General features: G+C 36.3%; 2 protein-coding genes, 2 long non-coding RNA genes and 1 pseudogene across 4 annotated transcripts; 1 reads left to right on the plus strand and 4 right to left on the minus strand.

The window, feature by feature from the left end:
• Nucleotides 1–3,621: 3,621 nt before the first annotated feature.
• LOC127130817 (protein BASIC PENTACYSTEINE6-like) lies at nucleotides 3,622–4,610 on the minus strand (annotated as a pseudogene).
• A 2,745-nt stretch (nucleotides 4,611–7,355) lies between these two features.
• On the plus strand, nucleotides 7,356–8,062 carry LOC127126947 (uncharacterized). Its single transcript, XR_007805156.1, has 2 exons — nucleotides 7,356–7,694; nucleotides 7,792–8,062. It is a non-coding gene; the product is annotated as an uncharacterized LOC127126947 (long non-coding RNA).
• On the minus strand, nucleotides 7,823–8,484 carry LOC127126946 (uncharacterized). Its single transcript, XR_007805155.1, has 2 exons — nucleotides 8,187–8,484; nucleotides 7,823–8,082 (listed from the first exon to the last, which is right to left on the minus strand). It is a non-coding gene; the product is annotated as an uncharacterized LOC127126946 (long non-coding RNA).
• Nucleotides 8,485–9,796: 1,312 nt separating this feature from the next.
• Nucleotides 9,797–11,065, minus strand: LOC127130819 (zinc finger BED domain-containing protein RICESLEEPER 2-like). The gene has a single exon (XM_051059782.1). The coding sequence runs from the start codon at nucleotides 11,063–11,065 to the stop codon at nucleotides 9,797–9,799; it is 1,269 nt and encodes a 422-aa protein (XP_050915739.1).
• Nucleotides 11,066–11,094: 29 nt separating this feature from the next.
• Nucleotides 11,095–12,333, minus strand: LOC127130820 (zinc finger BED domain-containing protein DAYSLEEPER). Its single transcript, XM_051059783.1, has 4 exons — nucleotides 12,300–12,333; nucleotides 12,085–12,221; nucleotides 11,819–11,915; nucleotides 11,095–11,729 (listed from the first exon to the last, which is right to left on the minus strand). The coding sequence occupies exons 3-4, from the start codon at nucleotides 11,913–11,915 to the stop codon at nucleotides 11,095–11,097; spliced, it is 732 nt and encodes a 243-aa protein (XP_050915740.1). The 5' UTR covers nucleotides 12,085–12,221; nucleotides 12,300–12,333.
• Nucleotides 12,334–19,519: the final 7,186 nt, after the last annotated feature.

Below are 19,519 nucleotides of genomic sequence, written 5' to 3' on the forward strand. Positions count from 1 at the left end.
TCTCGAATCCTAGCCTCAGGAGTGCACGGTATACACCATGTTCCATTTCCATCTTCATTGGAAAAAGTATTTAATAGAGATTAAGTATTTTTAGGTTTGATTGAGAAAGGGTTTGAAGAAACCGCATTGACAATTTTGAACGATAGCGAGAGCTAAGATAGGCGAGGCATCCGCCTCGAATCTTAATCTCAGGAGTGCACGGTATACACCATGTTCCATTTCCATCTTTATTGAAAGAGTATTAAGGTAGGAATTAGGTATTTTGAAGTTTGAAAGACAAGTACTTGTGACTTGCAAGCTCTTACGGCTTGAGTCTAACACTCGGGACTACATCTGGACATTCCACCCAGACAGCCTGTTTCTTTCCAATTTTATTAAGAAAATGATTCGAATATTTATGAATATTTTGGAGAGAAGACGAATATTTATGGCTTGCAAACTCTTACAGCTTGAGCCTAATATTTGGGATTACGATTGGATATTCCCTCCAGGTAATCTTTTTCTTCCAACTTTATTAAGAAGATGGTTTGAGATATTTACAGGTGTTTTAGAGAGAAGACGAATATTTATGGCTTACAAGCTCTTACAGCTTGAGCCCAATATTCGGGATTACGATTGGATATTCCCTCCAGGTAATCTTTTTCTTCCAACTTTATTAAGAAGAGGTTTTGAATATTAGAGTATTAAAAGAAATACAAATATTTATGGCTTGCAAGCTCTTACAGCTTGAGCCTAATATTCGGGATTATGACTGGATATTCCCTCCAGGATAATCTTTTTCTTCACGCTTTATTTAGAAAAATGATTTGAATATTAGAGTGTTAAAGAGAAGACGAATATTAACGGCTTGCAAGCTCTTACAGCTTGAGCCTAATATTCGGGATTATAACTGGATATTCCCTCCAGGATAATCTTTTTCTTCACGCTTTTAGAAAAGGGTTTGAATATTATGTTTGATTTGTGAAATGATCTTGAAATGATTCATATTTATTTTTGGAATGTATTTTGAAATTGAGGAAAGTTGACATCGATTTTGAAATCGAATGAAATTTGGTGATTATTTACACGTGTAAAAGTATGGATATGGGTACTAATAACCTAACTAAATTAGTTAACACACAAAAATCGACTAATCGAATAAAATAGTATCGGAAGTTCAACCATTAATTAAATCTAAAAGGTAAACATTTAAAGATACACACAACTAAACATTGATTAAATTAAATTGATAAAAATTTAAAATAAATAAATAGTAGAAGTTATATACAAAATTAAACAAAATGGTAAGCGTAATAAACAGAAATATAAAGATTTGCTATCCACAAGTATTAAACCCACTCCACTAAAGGCAACGAAAGTACTCTCTCCCCACTAGGCCATTTATGATTAGTTACTATTTACAATAACAACTGAAATACATAAACCAGAACAGATTGGAATAAAAATTAAAAAAGTAGAAACTAAAATAAAATAGTCTGTTGGACTACCAATTAAAAGTGAAAAAAATCCCAAGACAATAAACCCAGCCGCCTGGCTGTTGGGTTCATGGACTAATAACTAATAAATTACTTAGGGAATAAAAAAAAATACATTAATACACACTATTAAATAAGACAACACAGGAAGACTAAACGTAAAAAATTAATTTTGGTTTAAATGTTTGTTTTGTTAATAAATAAAAAGAAATAAATAAAAAGAAAATGGTGAGAGGTACTGTAACAGAACCTATTCATCGTCCTCAATCTCTCTCAATCTCACTTCACAAAATCGCTCTCTCAACCTCACTCCCAAAATCGCTCTCAACCTCGCGTCTCTCTCACAATCGCTCACCTCTCTCAATCGCTCTCAAACCTCGCGTCTCTCTCACAATCGCTCACAATACTACCCAAGAAATACACGAATCTATGGTTTCAAAAGAGAGTCGAGTGAAAATCTCACCTTCGGCGGTGACGACGGCTCCGATGATGCTTAAATCCTCCTCCTTCGCCTCTTCAAATCCAGGTTTTTTGATTTTGGGATTTAGGATTCTTTTCTCTGATTTTTCGTCTTAGGGTTTCGTTTTGAAGTTTTTCATCCGCCTCCCAATTTTTTCTGTCCTTCGTTCGTGATTCTCCTCCCTCTTTATATCTTGCAGATTAGGGTTTCGGATTGGTATATGGAGTTCAAAAGAGTATCTCTGCAAAATCTCTTTTGGGTTGTCAGGTTTTGGTCGCCCTACTTGATGTTTGGATCCGGAGAAGGTAACACAAAACTAACTTTCTTTTTTTGAATTTTGTCTCAACTCTCTTTTGGGACATTTTGTTTAAAAAAATTACTGCCTTGCTGATTGCTTTGTGTTACTGCAGTGAAATTGGTTACAAGTGGACACATTGAAGAAGCTGAGAATTTGATGAAGGTTCCCTCGTGTTTCCAGTTATCAATTGCAAACTTTGGATGTCAAGGATGTAAATTGCTCTTGATATTTCGCATGGAATAAAGTATCTTTATGAAGGAACTGTTTACAGGATTGTGCTAGTAGAGCGTTTTTGCTTAGAAGGCGAAATTCATTCGTCTATACATTCAAAGCCGCCTGTTCTTCCTTCTTTGGAATCAGAATGGAGACATTGGTCTGTGGTTCCGATAGGTTTGAATACTTCAATATTTAGGCAGCTTATTTTCAACCTTTAAACTATCATGACTGTGAGCTTCGTGCTTCTGAGTTTAAGCGCTTGGCTTTAGATTTGCATTCTCAGAATGAAATCACTGTTGAAACTCATGATGTTGCTATTGATGCTTTTTGTTGGCAGCCGTACTGTGATAGTCTTAATGGACTTCAATTCTTCTATTTTATTCTGTTTTATCATTGTTATGGTGTTGATTGTTTTACGTATTTTTGCAGGGCTATGTTTTAGCTTGCAACAAAAGACAGGTTTTGGTTTGCAACAGACTTGGAACTTCTCATATTTGGCTTTGGTTTACAGCAAGGCAGGTTTTGTGTATACTTGCTGTAAGTTCTGGACGAATTTGGAGATAATTTCCAAGATTACAATTCAACCCTATATCAAAATGCAGAGTCTTCACGCAATCTAAATCTGGTTTTGGTGTGAACTGACCATGTCCTGTTGCAGCTTGAAATTTTTTCCTTTATCTGTTTGAATTGTGGCTCAAGTTTGGTTCAATGTATGCTCAATCACATGGCCTTGATTAATGGGCGACTGTTTGCAGCAAGACTCCTTCATCAGCAAAAAAAGATGTCTCCAAGGCCAAAAGGTAGGCTACAAAAACTGCATACTGAACCACATGCTTTACCTTTTTCAGTTCATCCATGTCAGCTCTTCTAAGTAAAATTGTGCAACCTAATGGTTTTGGGCATTTGCAGGGTCTGATTCCTCAAAACAAACTATAAGGCATGTTTGTTTAGCTTGTGGATTTTTGACTTGGACGGTAATGTAGGCTGGACTGTTGAAGATGTTCCTTGTGGTAATAGAGTTACTTTTGCTCTTTTTGCATCTGTCATAGTTCTTTAATGCTGTCAATTATTGCTCTGCAGGTTCACAATCATATTCGCGGGTGACTCAATTGAAAAAGACAATGATATGCTAACCGTCTTACTGCTCCTCTCAAAGACAAACATCATGTGATCTACTTTATTGTGATATATCGATCTGTACAATGCTTGGCTCAATGGTCTTTAAGGTCAACTGGGTGTGAGAGATCATGTCCTTCAGCTGCAAGCCGGCTAAGCAGCTCATTAAAAGCACTTCCACTCATTTTCCTACTGCCTACTTGTGTATGCCTTTTGTTGGGCACTGCTGGAAGTGGATACACCGATAAAGTGGTTGTAAAACAAGCGGATCGCCAACCTCCATTACCCCATTTGTAGCACTGTCTGAGAACGCCAGTACAAGAGCACACTGGTGCTGGCATGGTTGAATCGTCGTATGCAACTTGGTTCAGTGCCAAGTCTTGGGGTTTCCAATCAGCCTTTGAGACCGCTAACTGCTTGGTAAGTTCGTCACTTTCGCTTATAATTTCCTGACTACTCTTCCATTCAAGTGCTTTGTTGTTGGCAATCATTGTCTTGTTTAAATCTTTACCCTCCTTCTTGACCTTTCTTGTAGCTTATGGAGTCTTCTTGTTGGGCGAAACAGACTTACTTTCCTTTGGTCGTTTGGCCCGCCTAGGTGGTTTCCCAACCTCTGAAGGAATAAGTGATTCTGGGAAGGCATTGGATGTGGGCAATTTACGCGTGCCGTAAGAAAAATCTCCCATAGTAGGCAAATGGTTTACCTGTTGCGGAAGACGATGTATATACTTAACTCCCCGTGAAATTTGACATCCTGGAGGGCATGATGGCATACTGCCATTAGCCAAAGTGTGTTTCTCGAAACTGAAGGGTTGTTGGTTCAGCTGCTGCTAGCTAGTGTTGTAGGATATGGATGTGATGCATTATTATGCTTGAATGTTAAATGGACATGAAAATGCATGTATGAAAATGAGTTTGGAAATGTTTGAAAGTTAAATATTATTGAATGTTATGAAATGAGTGTATGTACTATTTTGATTTGAAATGAACTATGGATGGAAAATGGATCATGTTTGTGAGATTTTGCTTTGTTATTTTTTGACATGGTTATTGTAAAGTAATTGGATTGTTAATGAATGAAATGATTATTTGGACATTTGAATGGTGTAATGAATGTTTGAATTTGGCTAGTGTAAAATGTGGAATGAATTGGAAGTGAAATTGTAACTTGGTTTGAAATTATTCATGGAATTTGGTTTGAATGAAATGAATTTGTGGTTATAGAAATGGATATGGATTTTTTTGAAATAATCTAAAACTCATCTAAATGTCAATTTAAAATCAAAAAAACCAATAAAACCAATTAAAATCAAATTAGTCTATAATTTGTTAAAATTACTTTGATATCAATTCTAACATTTATTTGAAAATTAAAATCAATTAGAGTTTGAATCATTAGTAAAAAAAACAATTAAGATTAACTTGAAATTCGGAATTAGATTTACTTTGAAATTAAATTGAAATTAAAAATTAAAAAAAGTCAAATAACTAAAATCCATTTTGAAATCAAAAAACACCATGATCAAAAAACTAGATAATGACCAATGTTTATCAAAAAAATATGGATTTGGGAATGGACGGTTGCCTTTGGTCATGAATGTATGCAAATGAACTTTAGGCCACGTGCCAAATAAAAAATGAAAAAATTCAGGACCAAAATCGGGGTATGACAAACACCTTTATGAGAGACACGTCACATATTCACTCAAAACCTTAAGGTAATATATTTCCATCCAATATGGGACTATAATCCACACTACTCACACTTGCTACATTCTCAACACCCCTCTCAAGTGTGAGCCCACAATGCCCTCCCTCAAGTGAAAGCTCTTCTTACTTCCATAAACTCTTGTACCGTACAAAATGTTTCTTACTTTCTAGAGCAACACCTTTGTGAGAGACACACCACATATTCACTCAAAACCTTAAGGTAATATATTTTCAACCAATGTGGGACTATTATCCACACTACTCACATTTGCTACATTGTCAACACCCCCTCAAGCGTGAGCCCACAATGCCCTCCCTCAAGTGAAAGCTCTTCTTACTTCCACAAACTCTTGTCCCGCACAGAATGTTTCTTACTCACTACCCTTGTGGCACCGTTGACTTTCGATACAAGTAAGTCGATCTCTTTCTCAAACCAAATGCTCATGATACCATGTGTTGGGAGTTTTTTTACTATGGAGCATTGAACATTGTGAGACTTTTTTTTAGAGCAACACATTTGTGAGAAACACGCCACATATTCACTCAAAATCTTAGGGTAATAGGTGAGTGGGTTCTCTCACTTATAAATGCTAAAATCTCCATATTTCCAACCAATGCGAGACTATTACCCACACTACTCACACTTGCTACATTCTCAATAATTTTCATGACATTAACGGAAAAACGGAAGAGTATCCCTATACATATACATCATTAAATGATAAAATGTCCTATATAATAAGAGGACAACTATCTATGTTAATTAAAATAATAATTAAGAAATGATTTCTTTATATTTTTTTTTGAAAAATCAATCTTAAAGATAGGTCATTTTTTATAATTATTTATTACTGATTAATTTTAAAATATGAAAAAAATTATATTTAATATTTTTTATTGAAGAAGTCTATATTAAATCTATACACAAACCAGTTTAAGAATATTTACATACAATATGTCAAATTTTCAATGATTTATAATTAATAATCAATGCAACCACGTGTTGTGTACTGGCGGAAATTTCTTGCATAAAGTCAAGAAGATATAAGTATCTATATAGTATATTCTTTAGCTCATAGTATTATCATTCATCGCACGGCGCTTGAGTGTGTGAGTCAGACTATGACATGTTATATAATAAAACATCTATGTACTCTATTAAATAATGTCTTTAAAAAACAAGCTTAATCACTGTGCATTGTTAATTAATTTTTTTTACATCATTATAATCATTCAAATGTATTATTATTTAAAAAAAAGAAAAATTAAAATTATTTTTTTGTAAATAAATCAACAATTGTATGTGTTTAATTAAATGAATAGTCTAAGTTCAATTTCTAACTATAACATCTATTTATAATTATATATTAAATATTTATAAATTAACAATTTTAAAATGTTATTATTTGTTAAAGAATTCTCACAACTCCAACAAAAATAAAGAGTTGAATTTACTTTCTTACAAGATATGAATCAACTTAACATCATCTGAACCAATTTTTATTAAAAACTAATTAATTTTTTATTTCATTACTTTATTTTATAAATAATATGAAATTCTATTATAATATTATAATATATTATTTATATTTGAATTTAATTTAAAGTCAAAATATATTTGATACAAGTTTAGATTGAATATATTTTAATTTTTTTTAATATTTATTTTCAAAAGAAATAAATTTTAAAACTTCAAATTACTTAAAATTTAATAGTTATATAATTTGAGAGTTAACTTAATATGATTTAATTGTTAGCATAAATAAGTTATAACGAAATAGGTTTTACATAAGTATAGACTAGTACTAGTAAAATATACTAATGGTAACTCTTCCAATGTAAGTCTTAGGGGTGGACATCGGTTGGGTTGGATCGGTTTTCGGGCCCAAATTCCCAATCCGACCTAACCATCGGTTGGAAAAAACATAACCAAAACCGACCGGTTTGCAATTCGGTTATTTTCGGTTTCGATTTTGTTCGGTTCGGTTTCATAATGCGGTTTATTCGGTTTTAAAAATAATTGAGCTCATTCCAAAATAAACCCAATACAAGTGGATTTTATCTAGGATTTAAATAGCACAATTTTATACTAGTCTTTAAACTTTTAGTTTACTTATGAACAAAAAAATAAAACAATATATCTTAAAACTTATGAAATTGCTGCATTTTTCGGAAATGGATTGAACAATCATTGTTAACATTTGTATTCTAAATTTCTACTCATATTATATCTATCTTGCTGACATGGATACAGGGCCGTTCAATGTAACAAATGTCTTTGAGTTCCATAATGGACGGTGGTATATGGTTCATCATCACAGTTTTGTGATGAATGGGGATGTAGAGCAACAAATTATGCATGGATAGTAATAGTAAGAGAGATGATATGTTATTATGTCTGATACTGGTCTCAGAAAAGGTTTATTTGCAGAAGCAAGATGCTTGAAATTATTTTCGTAATTGGAAGTTTTGTTTTGAGCTTTGAATCTTTTGTTTTCATACTGTATATAATACAGGAAATTGCAATGGGGCCAAAAAAGTGTGAAAAATAGATTAAGTGGATTAAAGTAAATACAAAAGATCGATGGAAAAGATTACATGTGAATCAACGTCCAATACATCGGTGAGACTTGTGAAAAACCAAGGCTGTGCAGTTGCAGGAGTTACTAATTCAAAAGTATAGTCCAATTTTGGCGTGCATTTTAGTTCTCTAGCAGTGTGTGCATTTTTCAATATTGTAAGAGACAAGTCCATTCCGGCAATGCAATATCCAATCAACCTTCAATGCAATATCCAATCAACCTTACCTATAGATGATCATCAATCAACAATCGTATATATAAGAGCTAGTGCATAACAATTTCAATAACAAAAGATAAAATCAAATCAAATTCTTTTCATAAGCTATTACCAAGTTCAAGTGATGAACACGCGTTAACACCTTAAGCTCGGCAAAAAATTCTTTTGATGCTTTCATGTCCATCTTCTTTATTGCAGCTTTCTGTGTAATTAGATAGAACTTCAGCATTATCATATTCAACATTAGTTAGCATGAGAAAAACAAAAACCAAAACAGACACAATACATATCAGCAGCATTAAACCAGAGGCCATGCTTGTTTTCACTTCATGAGCATATTCAGCACAAGCTAGACCAAGGAATGTTAAAGGGAATGAGTAGATCCACCATGTAATGTTTAACCTTTTTATAGTTTTGTTGAACAGTCCTGGCCTGCAAATAATGTACCATTCCTAGTGAAAACATTGAAATCGCAAACTCGCTCCAACCGATTTCTGTCGCAACTTGAGCCGCCACCAAGTTTCCTATAACAGAAACAAGGTTAACAGGGTTTGCTACCACTGATAGAAACCTCTTTTCAGTAGGTAAACTTTGAGAACAATGGTCTTGTACTCACCAAAAACAAACATGGTAGCTCTGAATCCACCTTTCTTTCTCTTCCATTCAGCAAGAAGCTTGAGATATTCAGTCTCCTCTTGATATGCCTGCAAAACAAAAAAAATTGAATCTCATCAACATTATGCATAAAAAAAGTATATAGAAAAATGGTTGAGTAAGAGTTCATTCAAATCCAAAACAGGAAAAAAAATTGAATTGTATTATTGATGATTAAGGGTACAGATTAATGATGCTTAACCAATCAATTATCATAATCATAATCAAACCTAACATATAGTATAGTATACCCCACTCTGTCTTTATTCCACAGCTTAAGCATTAGTACTGTAAGGTGAAATGTCTTGGGCTTAATGAATATAGATTTGTTAATCCCCAAGTCTGTAAGAGTGAAAAAAACCAGTCATATTTCAGATAAAAAAATAGCACATAAGCGAATGAGATTAAAACAGAAGCATACCAAAAAAATGTAACATTTCGAACACTGAATTGTTATGAAACTAGCAGCAGTGGCTGCCCAAAAAGTTTCTGAGTCATGATTCTCATAACAACAGCAATATGAAATAACAACAATCTGAAATAAATAAACATGATTCTCATAAATAACAACAATCTGAAATAAATAAACATAACAAATGATCCATGAACATTATGCAGAGGCATTACCTTCCTGATGACCAGCAAACGCAGTAGCTACTGAAACGGTTCCATCCTTAGTTTCAAAAAATGACTCCAAAAAAGAAAGGCTTGTCTTATTGAATCACAAAGTGACTCCAAAATATTCAAAAATTCACAACTGCAAATCAAATCAAATCAGTATAGTTAAACCAATGTAAGACATAAAACAAAACTATATTTTTCATACCTAGGCGAGAATTAAACAGGCCCAGCCTGTGTAGGAGCAGCTGCTCCACCAGTAGCTACTTGAAACTCTACAAGTTGTTTAAACATACGTTAAACATATAGCAAGAGGCTTAATTTTAACAAATATTTAAAATAATGTTAAAAAAGACAAAGTTTTCATTAATAACGTACCTGAAACAATTGATTCACTAATCTCATATTCTTCAGTCATATTAAGGACATTTAGATCATTGTCAGAAGGCTTCAATCAGTTTGAGTACATATAAGCGCTTCGACCATATCTGGACTCAAAGAGCTCCTATAGATATCTAAAATCCTCCCCCCCGTGCTAAAAGCACTTTCTGAGGCTACACTAGAAACAGGTGTTGCCAACACATCCCGAACCAAGGTTGCTAATATAGGATAACGGGTGCAATTTTCCTTCCACCAATTAAGAATACTAAAATTTTCCCCCTCCCCGCAACAAGGGTCACCTAAGTACTTCTCTAGTTCATTTTCATTTTCAATTGTGTCTTTTTCCTTCAGATGTTTCTTAAAAGCATTAGCCCTTGTAAAAGGTGATGGTTCTTTTGGTTGGGAAGATGCTTCTCCAAGGGAAGTGCTCCCTGGTGCACTTAAAGGACTAGCCCCAACATTCTTATCATGATCAGATTTATGCCAATTATATCGTTTAAACAAACTAGTTTTGACACATTCAATATTTTTCTTGGCAAGGTCACTAGAATGCCCATACATATCATTAAAAGACCACTCAATATAGTTAAACTTAAACCTAGGATCAAAGATCACTCCATAGTAAAGAAAATGATTCACTTTTCCCACATCCCCCCAATACTTATCATATTTAACCTTCATATGTGAAATCATTGGAGCCACATAAGAATTCAAGTTAAATGAAGCTTCTTGAAGCTCACACAAAATTGAAGACAAGTTATGAAAAGCTAAATGCAAGGACACTTCTTGCGAAGTTGAAAACACTTTGGTTGCCTCATAGAAGGTTTGTAAGAAAACCACAAAAGCCCTAACTTTTTTCCAATCCTGAGAACCGGGTGGACCGGTAAGGAGGTCAAAATATTCGATGTATCCAGGATCCTCATCAATCATATTGTCAAATGCAGCTTCAAACTTTTCAGCAGCATCCAACATTAGGTAAGTGGAATTCCACCTTGTAGAAACATCAAGACAAAGTTTTTTTTTACAAGTTATGCCCGCAAGTTCAACACACTCCTTAAACTTCATAGCTCTTTGTGGAGAAGACCTTACAAACCTAACAGTAGTGCGAACTGATTCAATAGACCCTTCATGTTCTTTTTCACCATCTCTCACTACCAAGTTCAAGACATGGGCAGCACACCTCATATGCAAATAATCACCTACACCCAGTAAAGCATTCTTGCTCTTAAGTCTTCTATCCAAATAACTCACAGCCACATCATTTGCTGTTGCGTTATCCAGGGTAATTGTAGACACTTTCCTAAGCCCCCATTCCCTCAAAACGTCCTCGACTTTCATGCCAATGGTATCACCTTTGTGATTTGGAACTAAAGAGAAACTAATAATTTTTTTTGGTACTTCAAAGCAGTGTCAATGAAGTGTGCAGTGGTGGCCATATAACTAAGGTTTTGTATCGAAGTCCAACAGTCTGTGGTTAGTGCAACCCTAGTACAATCAGATTTAAAAAAGGCTTTAAGACGTGACTTTTCAGCTAGGTAAAGCTGAAAACAATCCCTAGCAACGGTCCTCCTAGTAGGGATAGCCATTTGGGGTTGCAATTGTTTACACATTTGCTTAAAACCAACACCCTCAACCACTCTAAAGGAATGTTCATCAAGGATAACAAAGGTATTAATGGCCTTCCTACAGGCTGCAGCATTAAACCTTTGACTAGTTGGAACTAAAAACCCACCCTCGCCGCTTACAAGGTTTGTCTGATTGGGGTCTTTCAACAAAAGGGCAGGGTTTTTGTAACACACTTTCGAGTGAGCTAGCATGTTAGAAGTACCATGTGTTTTAGGGTCACATCGGTACCTTTTATGACAGTGTTTACACGCGGCTATAGGTTCAGGCTCATCCGGTAAAATGTTAAACTCTTCCCAAACCGTAGAAGTTTTTCTACTACCACTAGCATTAAGTTTCCTTTTTCGAAGTGGAGGGAGTGCAGTACCAGCAGCTGCTCCTATAATTCATACATTTAAAAATGACAGCATAACATGTATCACTTATTAAACAAACACTCAGTATAAAAATGACAGGTGATGGCATTACCTTGACTCACTCCTTGATCTACAACTCCGCTAGGAACTCCAACTCCTTGCAAGCTAGGAACTCCAACTCCTTGCAAGCTACTTTTGCCGCGCTCCATCTTCCAGTACCAAAACACAACCAACAAAACAAGAATTGTCAATTAGAAACATAAAACAGAAGGAAAAAGATGAGATGAGAAATACACATGGAATATTTAACCAACAAGCTTTCTCAGTAAATGAAATTCATTTATAGGCATAAATATCAAAACTCAGTTAGAAACCAACCTGAAGCTGTTACTCCGAAAGAGAATGATTCAACTTCCACCTCAAGGTTACTGTCTCAAAGATCAATCTCTTCACAACAAGAGTTGTGGGCCTATTAATAACCTCTAAACCAATAGTTGTGGGACTGGAACCATAATCTGGCAATAAAAAGTGATGAAAAATCATTTGAAAAAAGAAGTGTGATTACAGAAAACTAGTACCAGAAGTGTGATTACCGAATTCTACTTCATATCCTTTAATATACCAACGTGCACCAATAATTTTCCTGCCATTAGATGAAAGGATAAATGTTTAAGAACTGCATCTACTATAGCAGAACTAGAAATAAATTTTAATGATATGCATCCACTGCTTCTTGACATACAGTGTTGTTGAGTAGGCAACCCAAACTCAAATTTATCTTCTTCCCATTGTGTGCTATGATCAATTAGCTGGCACCTTCATAACAAATTATTATCACACTAAAAGCATACAGTACAAGCCAAATAACTAACAACTCATCTTTAGCCTAAATGCCACTTCATATGAGAATACCTATTAGGACACTTACCTTGAAATTGTGTCGGTGGGTGATGCTGGTTAGAAAGTTCAATGTTTTCAACGAAAAGAAATTTAAAAAGACAAGTATTTGAATAGAGAGTGTTAGCGCTGGACAGAATAAAGAAACCCAGCCCAAACCGACCAAACCATGTGGCCCCTTAGAGGAATACAAAACAAATAGAGGAGTACTTATAAATATTATTTTAAAATAGTTACAAACAGACAAGAATTACAAATAATATTTTATATTAACAAACTATCAAAGTATTAAACTGATGTATAAGGATTAAAACGGTTTTTGGACACAGATTTATACTTCGATTGAGTTAGGTCGTTGGCGGCAGGACTCATCCAATTACCTTTAGAATATTGTTCCTCGTTACAATAATAGCACATTGTGTTACCAGATATCCATTAGAAACAACCAAGATTGAAATCACTCTTGACCATGCCTCATAATTATTAAAATTTTCATTTCTTTTTTGATTTTTATTGAATATTCAAGACTTTGTAAACAAACTTGGTTGTTAGTCTACATCTTTTCTGTGTTAAAGCAAATTTCAAATTAAATAACACGACTTTCAAAACAAACTACAGTTGGACAGATCTATTGTGTAAAGCAAATTTCAAATTAAAAGATGTACATATAAACATATGTTAGGCCTGATTTGCACATACTTTCACCCTATAAACCAAATATGATGACAGAAACAGCATATAAATTACTAGATAACGTAATCAAAAAGACTGATGAGGTTCAGACATTGACAAAAAAAACATTTCAATATGCAGCTAAGGTAAAAATTTAAGTATATCATCTATATTTATATATCTATACAAATAGATGAAATGAGAAAAGAGAATAATAAACTTTACATGAACTAACAAAGTTTTCAACATTGGGGGAAGTAAGAATTCTCTAACGGAGAAGATATAAAAATTGAATTCCTCAATTCAAATTTATAATTAAAAGGTTTAAATCCTAGGATTAAAAGCAACAACTATTAAAATGAAGTGTGACTTATGATCCAACACCTAAGCATCGTAATATCTTGATATGTCCAACCATTCTCATAATATTCAAACAAGCCATAATAATCAGTATAAAAGCTATTCAAAACAAAACCAGAACTAATGTGAACCATACCACAAAACTCAAACCATCAAGTATAGCTTAGCTTACTCAAAACTAATAATGCCACACAACCCAAACAACTGAACAATGAAATAGTTTTATAATCATATTGAAATATCAAGAAAGTACAAAATAAATAGAAAATAAAACAGAAACAATGAGGCTGCAAAAACAGTAGTTCAAAAATACTTGCCCCAATCACAAATAACTAATTCTAAAAACAAATATTCCTCTATAACAACTTAAACTTATTTCTGTCAGATGCAAAACTAGCATGATAAAGAGCCTATTTGTTAATGCTTGAAAAAAGTGATTTCAAACTTGTGTAAGAAAATGATTATTTCTTCATAGCAGTAACTAATGATTCTTCATAGCAGTAGTTATAGCTTTAAAAATCACTTTTTAAAAATCACTTTTTATTTGAACAGCTAGTTATTAGTAGCTATAGATAACATGAAGTTTATAACGGCCAAGAGTAAAACCTCAGGCTTCTTATTCCGGAAGTTGTCGGCGAGCTGAGTAGGAACAATATTTACCGACAACACCTTCACAAAATCAATCTGAAGAAGCAGTTTTAGAATCGGAGTTAAAACAAAACAAAGTCAAACCCATCAGAAATAGTTCAACCAAACTTAACATTTCAACCATAGTCAGAGAGAAAGAGAGGGAAAGAGAGAAAGAAAGATAAGGAGTAACTTACATCGGTGGTGATTTGTGGTTGAATAATGGACGGCGACGGTTCTTCGTTAAACGATGAAACCACGAACTAGCATCAACCGAAAAATTGGAAGGTAGAAAGAGTTAGTTCTTAAACGATGAAACCACGAACTGGAAATTGAAAGGATGAACCCTAGAATCAACCGATTACCTGAGAGAATGATGAACCCTAGCGGAGTAACATTGCTGTTTGTGCGTATGAATCTCACGAAGAAGTGGAACTAATGAATTGAGATTTGAGACTGAGAGAGAGTCTTGGTTTTGGTTGGGCCGGCCGGTTGATTTAGGAATTTATGGTCTATAACATAATTTCTACTGAACCGGTCGGTTTAGGATATCATCGGGTCCATAAATTCAAACCTAAACCGACCGGTTTAACCCATGTGAACCCAAGATCATTCAAACCGTCAAACCGAAAAACCGACTCACCCGAACCGGTGTCTAAGGGGCCACATGGTTTGGTCGGTTTGGGCTGGGTTTCTTTATTCTGTCCAGCGCTAGTAAGTCTGTACCACTCTTTTGCAATGTATTTCATTGTCACTCTTTTCATCATCTTCACCATCGATAGTAGTGTCCTCATCGTCGTTGCAAGTGATAGCTCCACTCGGATTAACTCCTTATAGAGTAGTTCCGATCTATTTTGTACTTAAGACCCTTCAAGGACTATTTAAGGTGATTGTTCCTAATGATTTCTTAATCCTAATTGAAGGTATACTTTATTGGTAACTAGAGCTGGACTTTATTGACAAACCATGGGTCATAATATTATCAACCAACCATAAATGTGTTATTTCTGGTTTCTTAATCTGAATATTCTCTCAATGTAATTTTGGGTCGGCACAATCAGCTTGGTCCATAGTTGCCTCATCCTAGCCTTGCTATGTTGGGCAAGCTATGTTGAGGGTGGGCTATATTGGCTACGGGTTATAATCTGACTCATACTTGATGACCAAACTCAAAAGAATTGGACATGTATATAGTCCCCCTAACATGAGTCACGTAAGAACGAAATGCTTTTATGAGATAAGCTGACAGTTCGAATATTTACACAATCCCTCAAACATCAATCACGTATGGGAGAAATGATTTTATGAGAATGCGGTTTCTAATGTTTCTCTAATTTATAGATTAAATGAATAAAGCACATTTGCATAGATTTTGTGGTCTCATCGGGTTCCATACATAATAACTCATATTCTTATTTCAACATGTTAATCTTAGATTGCTTCACATTCTTAGTACCCTCGTTGAGTATATGAAGTGTGTTCCATATTGATCGAGCAGTCTTACAATGCAAAATTGAGTAATATACATTGTCACTTAAGACATAAATCAATATATTTCTCACTTTCAAATCATCAGAAACTTTTATAGTCTCTTCAATAGTCAAATCATCTAGGATTTTATAATTTGAACACCTCAATAGTTCTTTTTGGGACAAAATCTTTGATGGCAACCATCGAAAATATTAAGTGAACATACATATTGTAGTGTCCTATTTGGCAAAGTCTTAGATCAAGGTGCCCATGGCCTAACAAGTGAAGCACCCGAACACAGTACAGCGGAGCCGCCCACACGGCTCGTTCAACGTAAAGTTTAGTAAGAAAAGTCCTTGTTGACTCCAAAGATATCGTCGGTCAACGACCTCCATAAATAGGGGGAAACATACGAGACCACGTCCAGAGGGGTCCATAAATCATAGCTCTGGAGAATCCCTATAAATGGATGATCTCTCAAAAGGAAAAGGGGATCAAGTCATATTCGCTCAACACCATTCCAATACTTCTCAGAGAGCACTTTGCTCCCAGTAGTCCTAATACTGGTAATTTAACCGCCCGCCTACAACCTAGCAGCACTGCCTGTCGACAAGGCCTCTCACCTCACATGAGTTGGCCCCTTAAACAACCTAAAAACCACCATACAGGGTTACTCGACAATGTGAGCTAGTCCTCATCTCATTCGTGTAATATACCTACAAGGGCCTCTAAGTCCCAATGCCCTTGCAGACGAACACACACACATACACACACACACACAATTTATACTTTTTTGAACAGTACAGTGGCTCAACGTGGGGCCAGGTAAAACTAACCTGGGCCACACATGTTTCTAAAAAACCACCATTGTCCATGTCATACCCTTAACTCCCATTTATGACCATTACCAGACATGGTGAACAGAAGAGCTTCATCCCTTACTTCTGAGGGTACCAACGGTACAAGTGATGTCGAGGTCATGGCAGAGATGCGACCCGTCATGGACGAATTACGCCACCACAACTAGACGTTGGACGATGACGTCTAAAACATCAGACAATGCTAACAGGAGGTCAATCCCCCGAAACAAATGAAACTATTAGACCCCAACCTCTCTCGGATGAAATATGGGCCCCCAACTTCTTGAAGGCTTCAAAGCTCCATCCTGGTCAAGTTTGATGGACGCAACGACCCCTACAAGCACGTCGCCTCCATCGACATCCAAATGGCCATCATATGAGCACCAGACTCTCTAAAGTGTAAGTTGTTGCCATGCACCTTCAGGGAGGCCCTCATTTGATGGTACATGGTCCTCCCTTGGACCTATATTAACAACTATCAGGAATTGGTGAGAATGATGGTACACCAGTTTGTCTCTAGTCGCCACAGGAAGATGTCCACCACTAGCATGTTCAACATTCGATAAGGCCCATCGGAGTTGCTAAGGGACTATCTCTCCAGCTTCAATGAATCCATAATTAAGGTAGTCCCTCCAAACTAGGAGATGTTCGTGAGGGCATTATAGAACAGACTCAAGGCAGGACACTTCAATGAGTCCCTCGCCCAAAAGCTGGCGCTCTCGCTGGTCGAAGTAGTTGCTAGGGAGGAATGTTACATCAAAGGCGAGAAAAGCAACACTGAAAAGAAGGCTCACGACACCAAGGAGCGGGTCACCAGTGCCGAAAGCTCTCACCCCTCAAAGAAAAATAGCTAGACCTCGCATATGAAGGAAAAATACCTAGTCAAGAGGGCGGGGAAGGCGACAGAAAGTTTCATGCCCTTGAACACCTGCCAAGAACAAATTTGGTCCAAGGTGTTCCACCTACATAATATCCTGACGCCACCTACCCCCAAATTTGATATAAAGGGATATGAACCTGAAAGGTGGTATAAGTTACATAGGGTAAAAGTACATCATACAGGTGAATGCTACCAGTTAAAGAAGGAGATAGAAAGACTGATACAGGTGAGCCACCTCAAGAAGTATGTGAAAGGTGACTCTTCCCATCAGGTGAAACGACGTAAAGCCCGCATGGGGAAGACGATGTTGGGAATTCCCAGGCCCAACAAAGCCAAAGAGTAGTACCAAGGCTAAGACATCAAAACCACACACACTCAACACCACAAGTATATGATTTGTCGGGGGAAGCGAGACCAGCTCCGCCCGCAAAAGATACGCCCGTCAAGTCCTGATTATAGATGGCCTCCCAGAGATCACGAGCACGAAGGCACTAGAAGCTACGATCGTCTTCTCGGAAAAATATGCGCTCATAGTCTATCCTCACCACGATGGTCCCATGGTTATCATCGTCAAATGCGAGGAATATGAGATCAAACGAGTCATAGTCTACCAGGGAAGTTTCGCTGATATGTTGTATTGGGACCCGCTTTATCAACCATGTACTTATGCATGAAATACTCCCTAATGGGTGAGCGAGAGTGGTTCGAGGAGATCAAGAAATCGCCAGGAAATGCTATGCAGAAAACCTCAGATTAAGGATACCAAACCCCCCATACATAAGATCAAAAGAGGCCAACTCCAAGATCACCCCACCCAAAGAAGTTGACGAGGAAGAGGGAGCTTCCCTCTCATCCTTGCCATGCAATAAAGCCTAAGAGAAATAGGAGATCTCTTCTCCTCGAGAGTTGTTGCACCATCATTCTATTTATGTTATTCATGTAGTTGCTTTACTTTCTATTATTTTATTTAACTGACATTTTTTCTTAGATGAGTATTTAAACTATGCGGGTTGTAAGAACACGTTGTTAACTAGGATGCACTCTTTTGCCTCTGCACATACCTAGGGGAATGAGTTTTTAATGAGGCACCTCATATTTTTATATATGCTTATTTCGTTATTCCCTACCTACGCAGGAAGTCCAGTTCCATGATGAATAAAAACAGTTATATTTGTTGGATCCCCCAAGGGACGATCATTGTCACCCATATAGGCAATTATATTTGCTAGATCCCCCAAGGGAGGATCCTTGCCATCCATATAGGCAATTATATCTGTTGGATCCCCAAAAGGGTGGATCCTTGCCGCTTATATAGGCAATTATATTTGTTGGATCCCCTGATGGTGGATCCTTTCCGCTCATAGAGGCAATTATATTTGTTGGGTCCCCCAAGGTTGGATCCTTGTCGCCCATAGAGGCAATTAGATTTGCTGGATCCCCCGAGGGTGGACCCTTGCCAGCCATATAAGCAATTATATTTGTTGGATCCACTGAGGGTGGATCCTTGTCGCCCATATAGGAAATTATATTTGTTGGACCCCCCAAGGGTGGATCCTTGTCGCCCATAGAGGCAATTATATTTGCTGGATCCCCCGAGGGAGGATCATTGTCACCCATAGAGACAATTATATTTGTTTGATCCCCTGAGGATGGATCCTTGCCACCCATAAAGGCAATTATATTTGTTGGATCTCCCAATGGAGGATTCTTGCCACACATAAAGGCAATTATATCTGTTGGATCCCCCAAGGGTGAATCCTTTCCGCCAAAAGGGCGACTATGACCTTACGCCGTCTTAAAATCAAGGCAAAATAACAGGACAATAAAGGGTGAATTTGCACATTAGGATTGTAAAATGTATATGATGAAGATTCATCGGAACCCAAGGAATCTCCTTTTGCGAAATGTGTCTCCTTCTAAAAAGCCAAGACAAATGCAAAGAATCCATGCAGAGACAAGACAATACAAAGAATGTGCATGCAAGGAATCTCTGCCCTAAGAATCTCTGCCCTAACACTACAAGCATGCACTTGCACACAAGGAATCT

This window comes from Lathyrus oleraceus, chromosome 3 (assembly GCF_024323335.1).
Source record: "Lathyrus oleraceus cultivar Zhongwan6 chromosome 3, CAAS_Psat_ZW6_1.0, whole genome shotgun sequence".
NCBI classification, from domain to species: domain Eukaryota; kingdom Viridiplantae; phylum Streptophyta; class Magnoliopsida; order Fabales; family Fabaceae; genus Lathyrus; species Lathyrus oleraceus.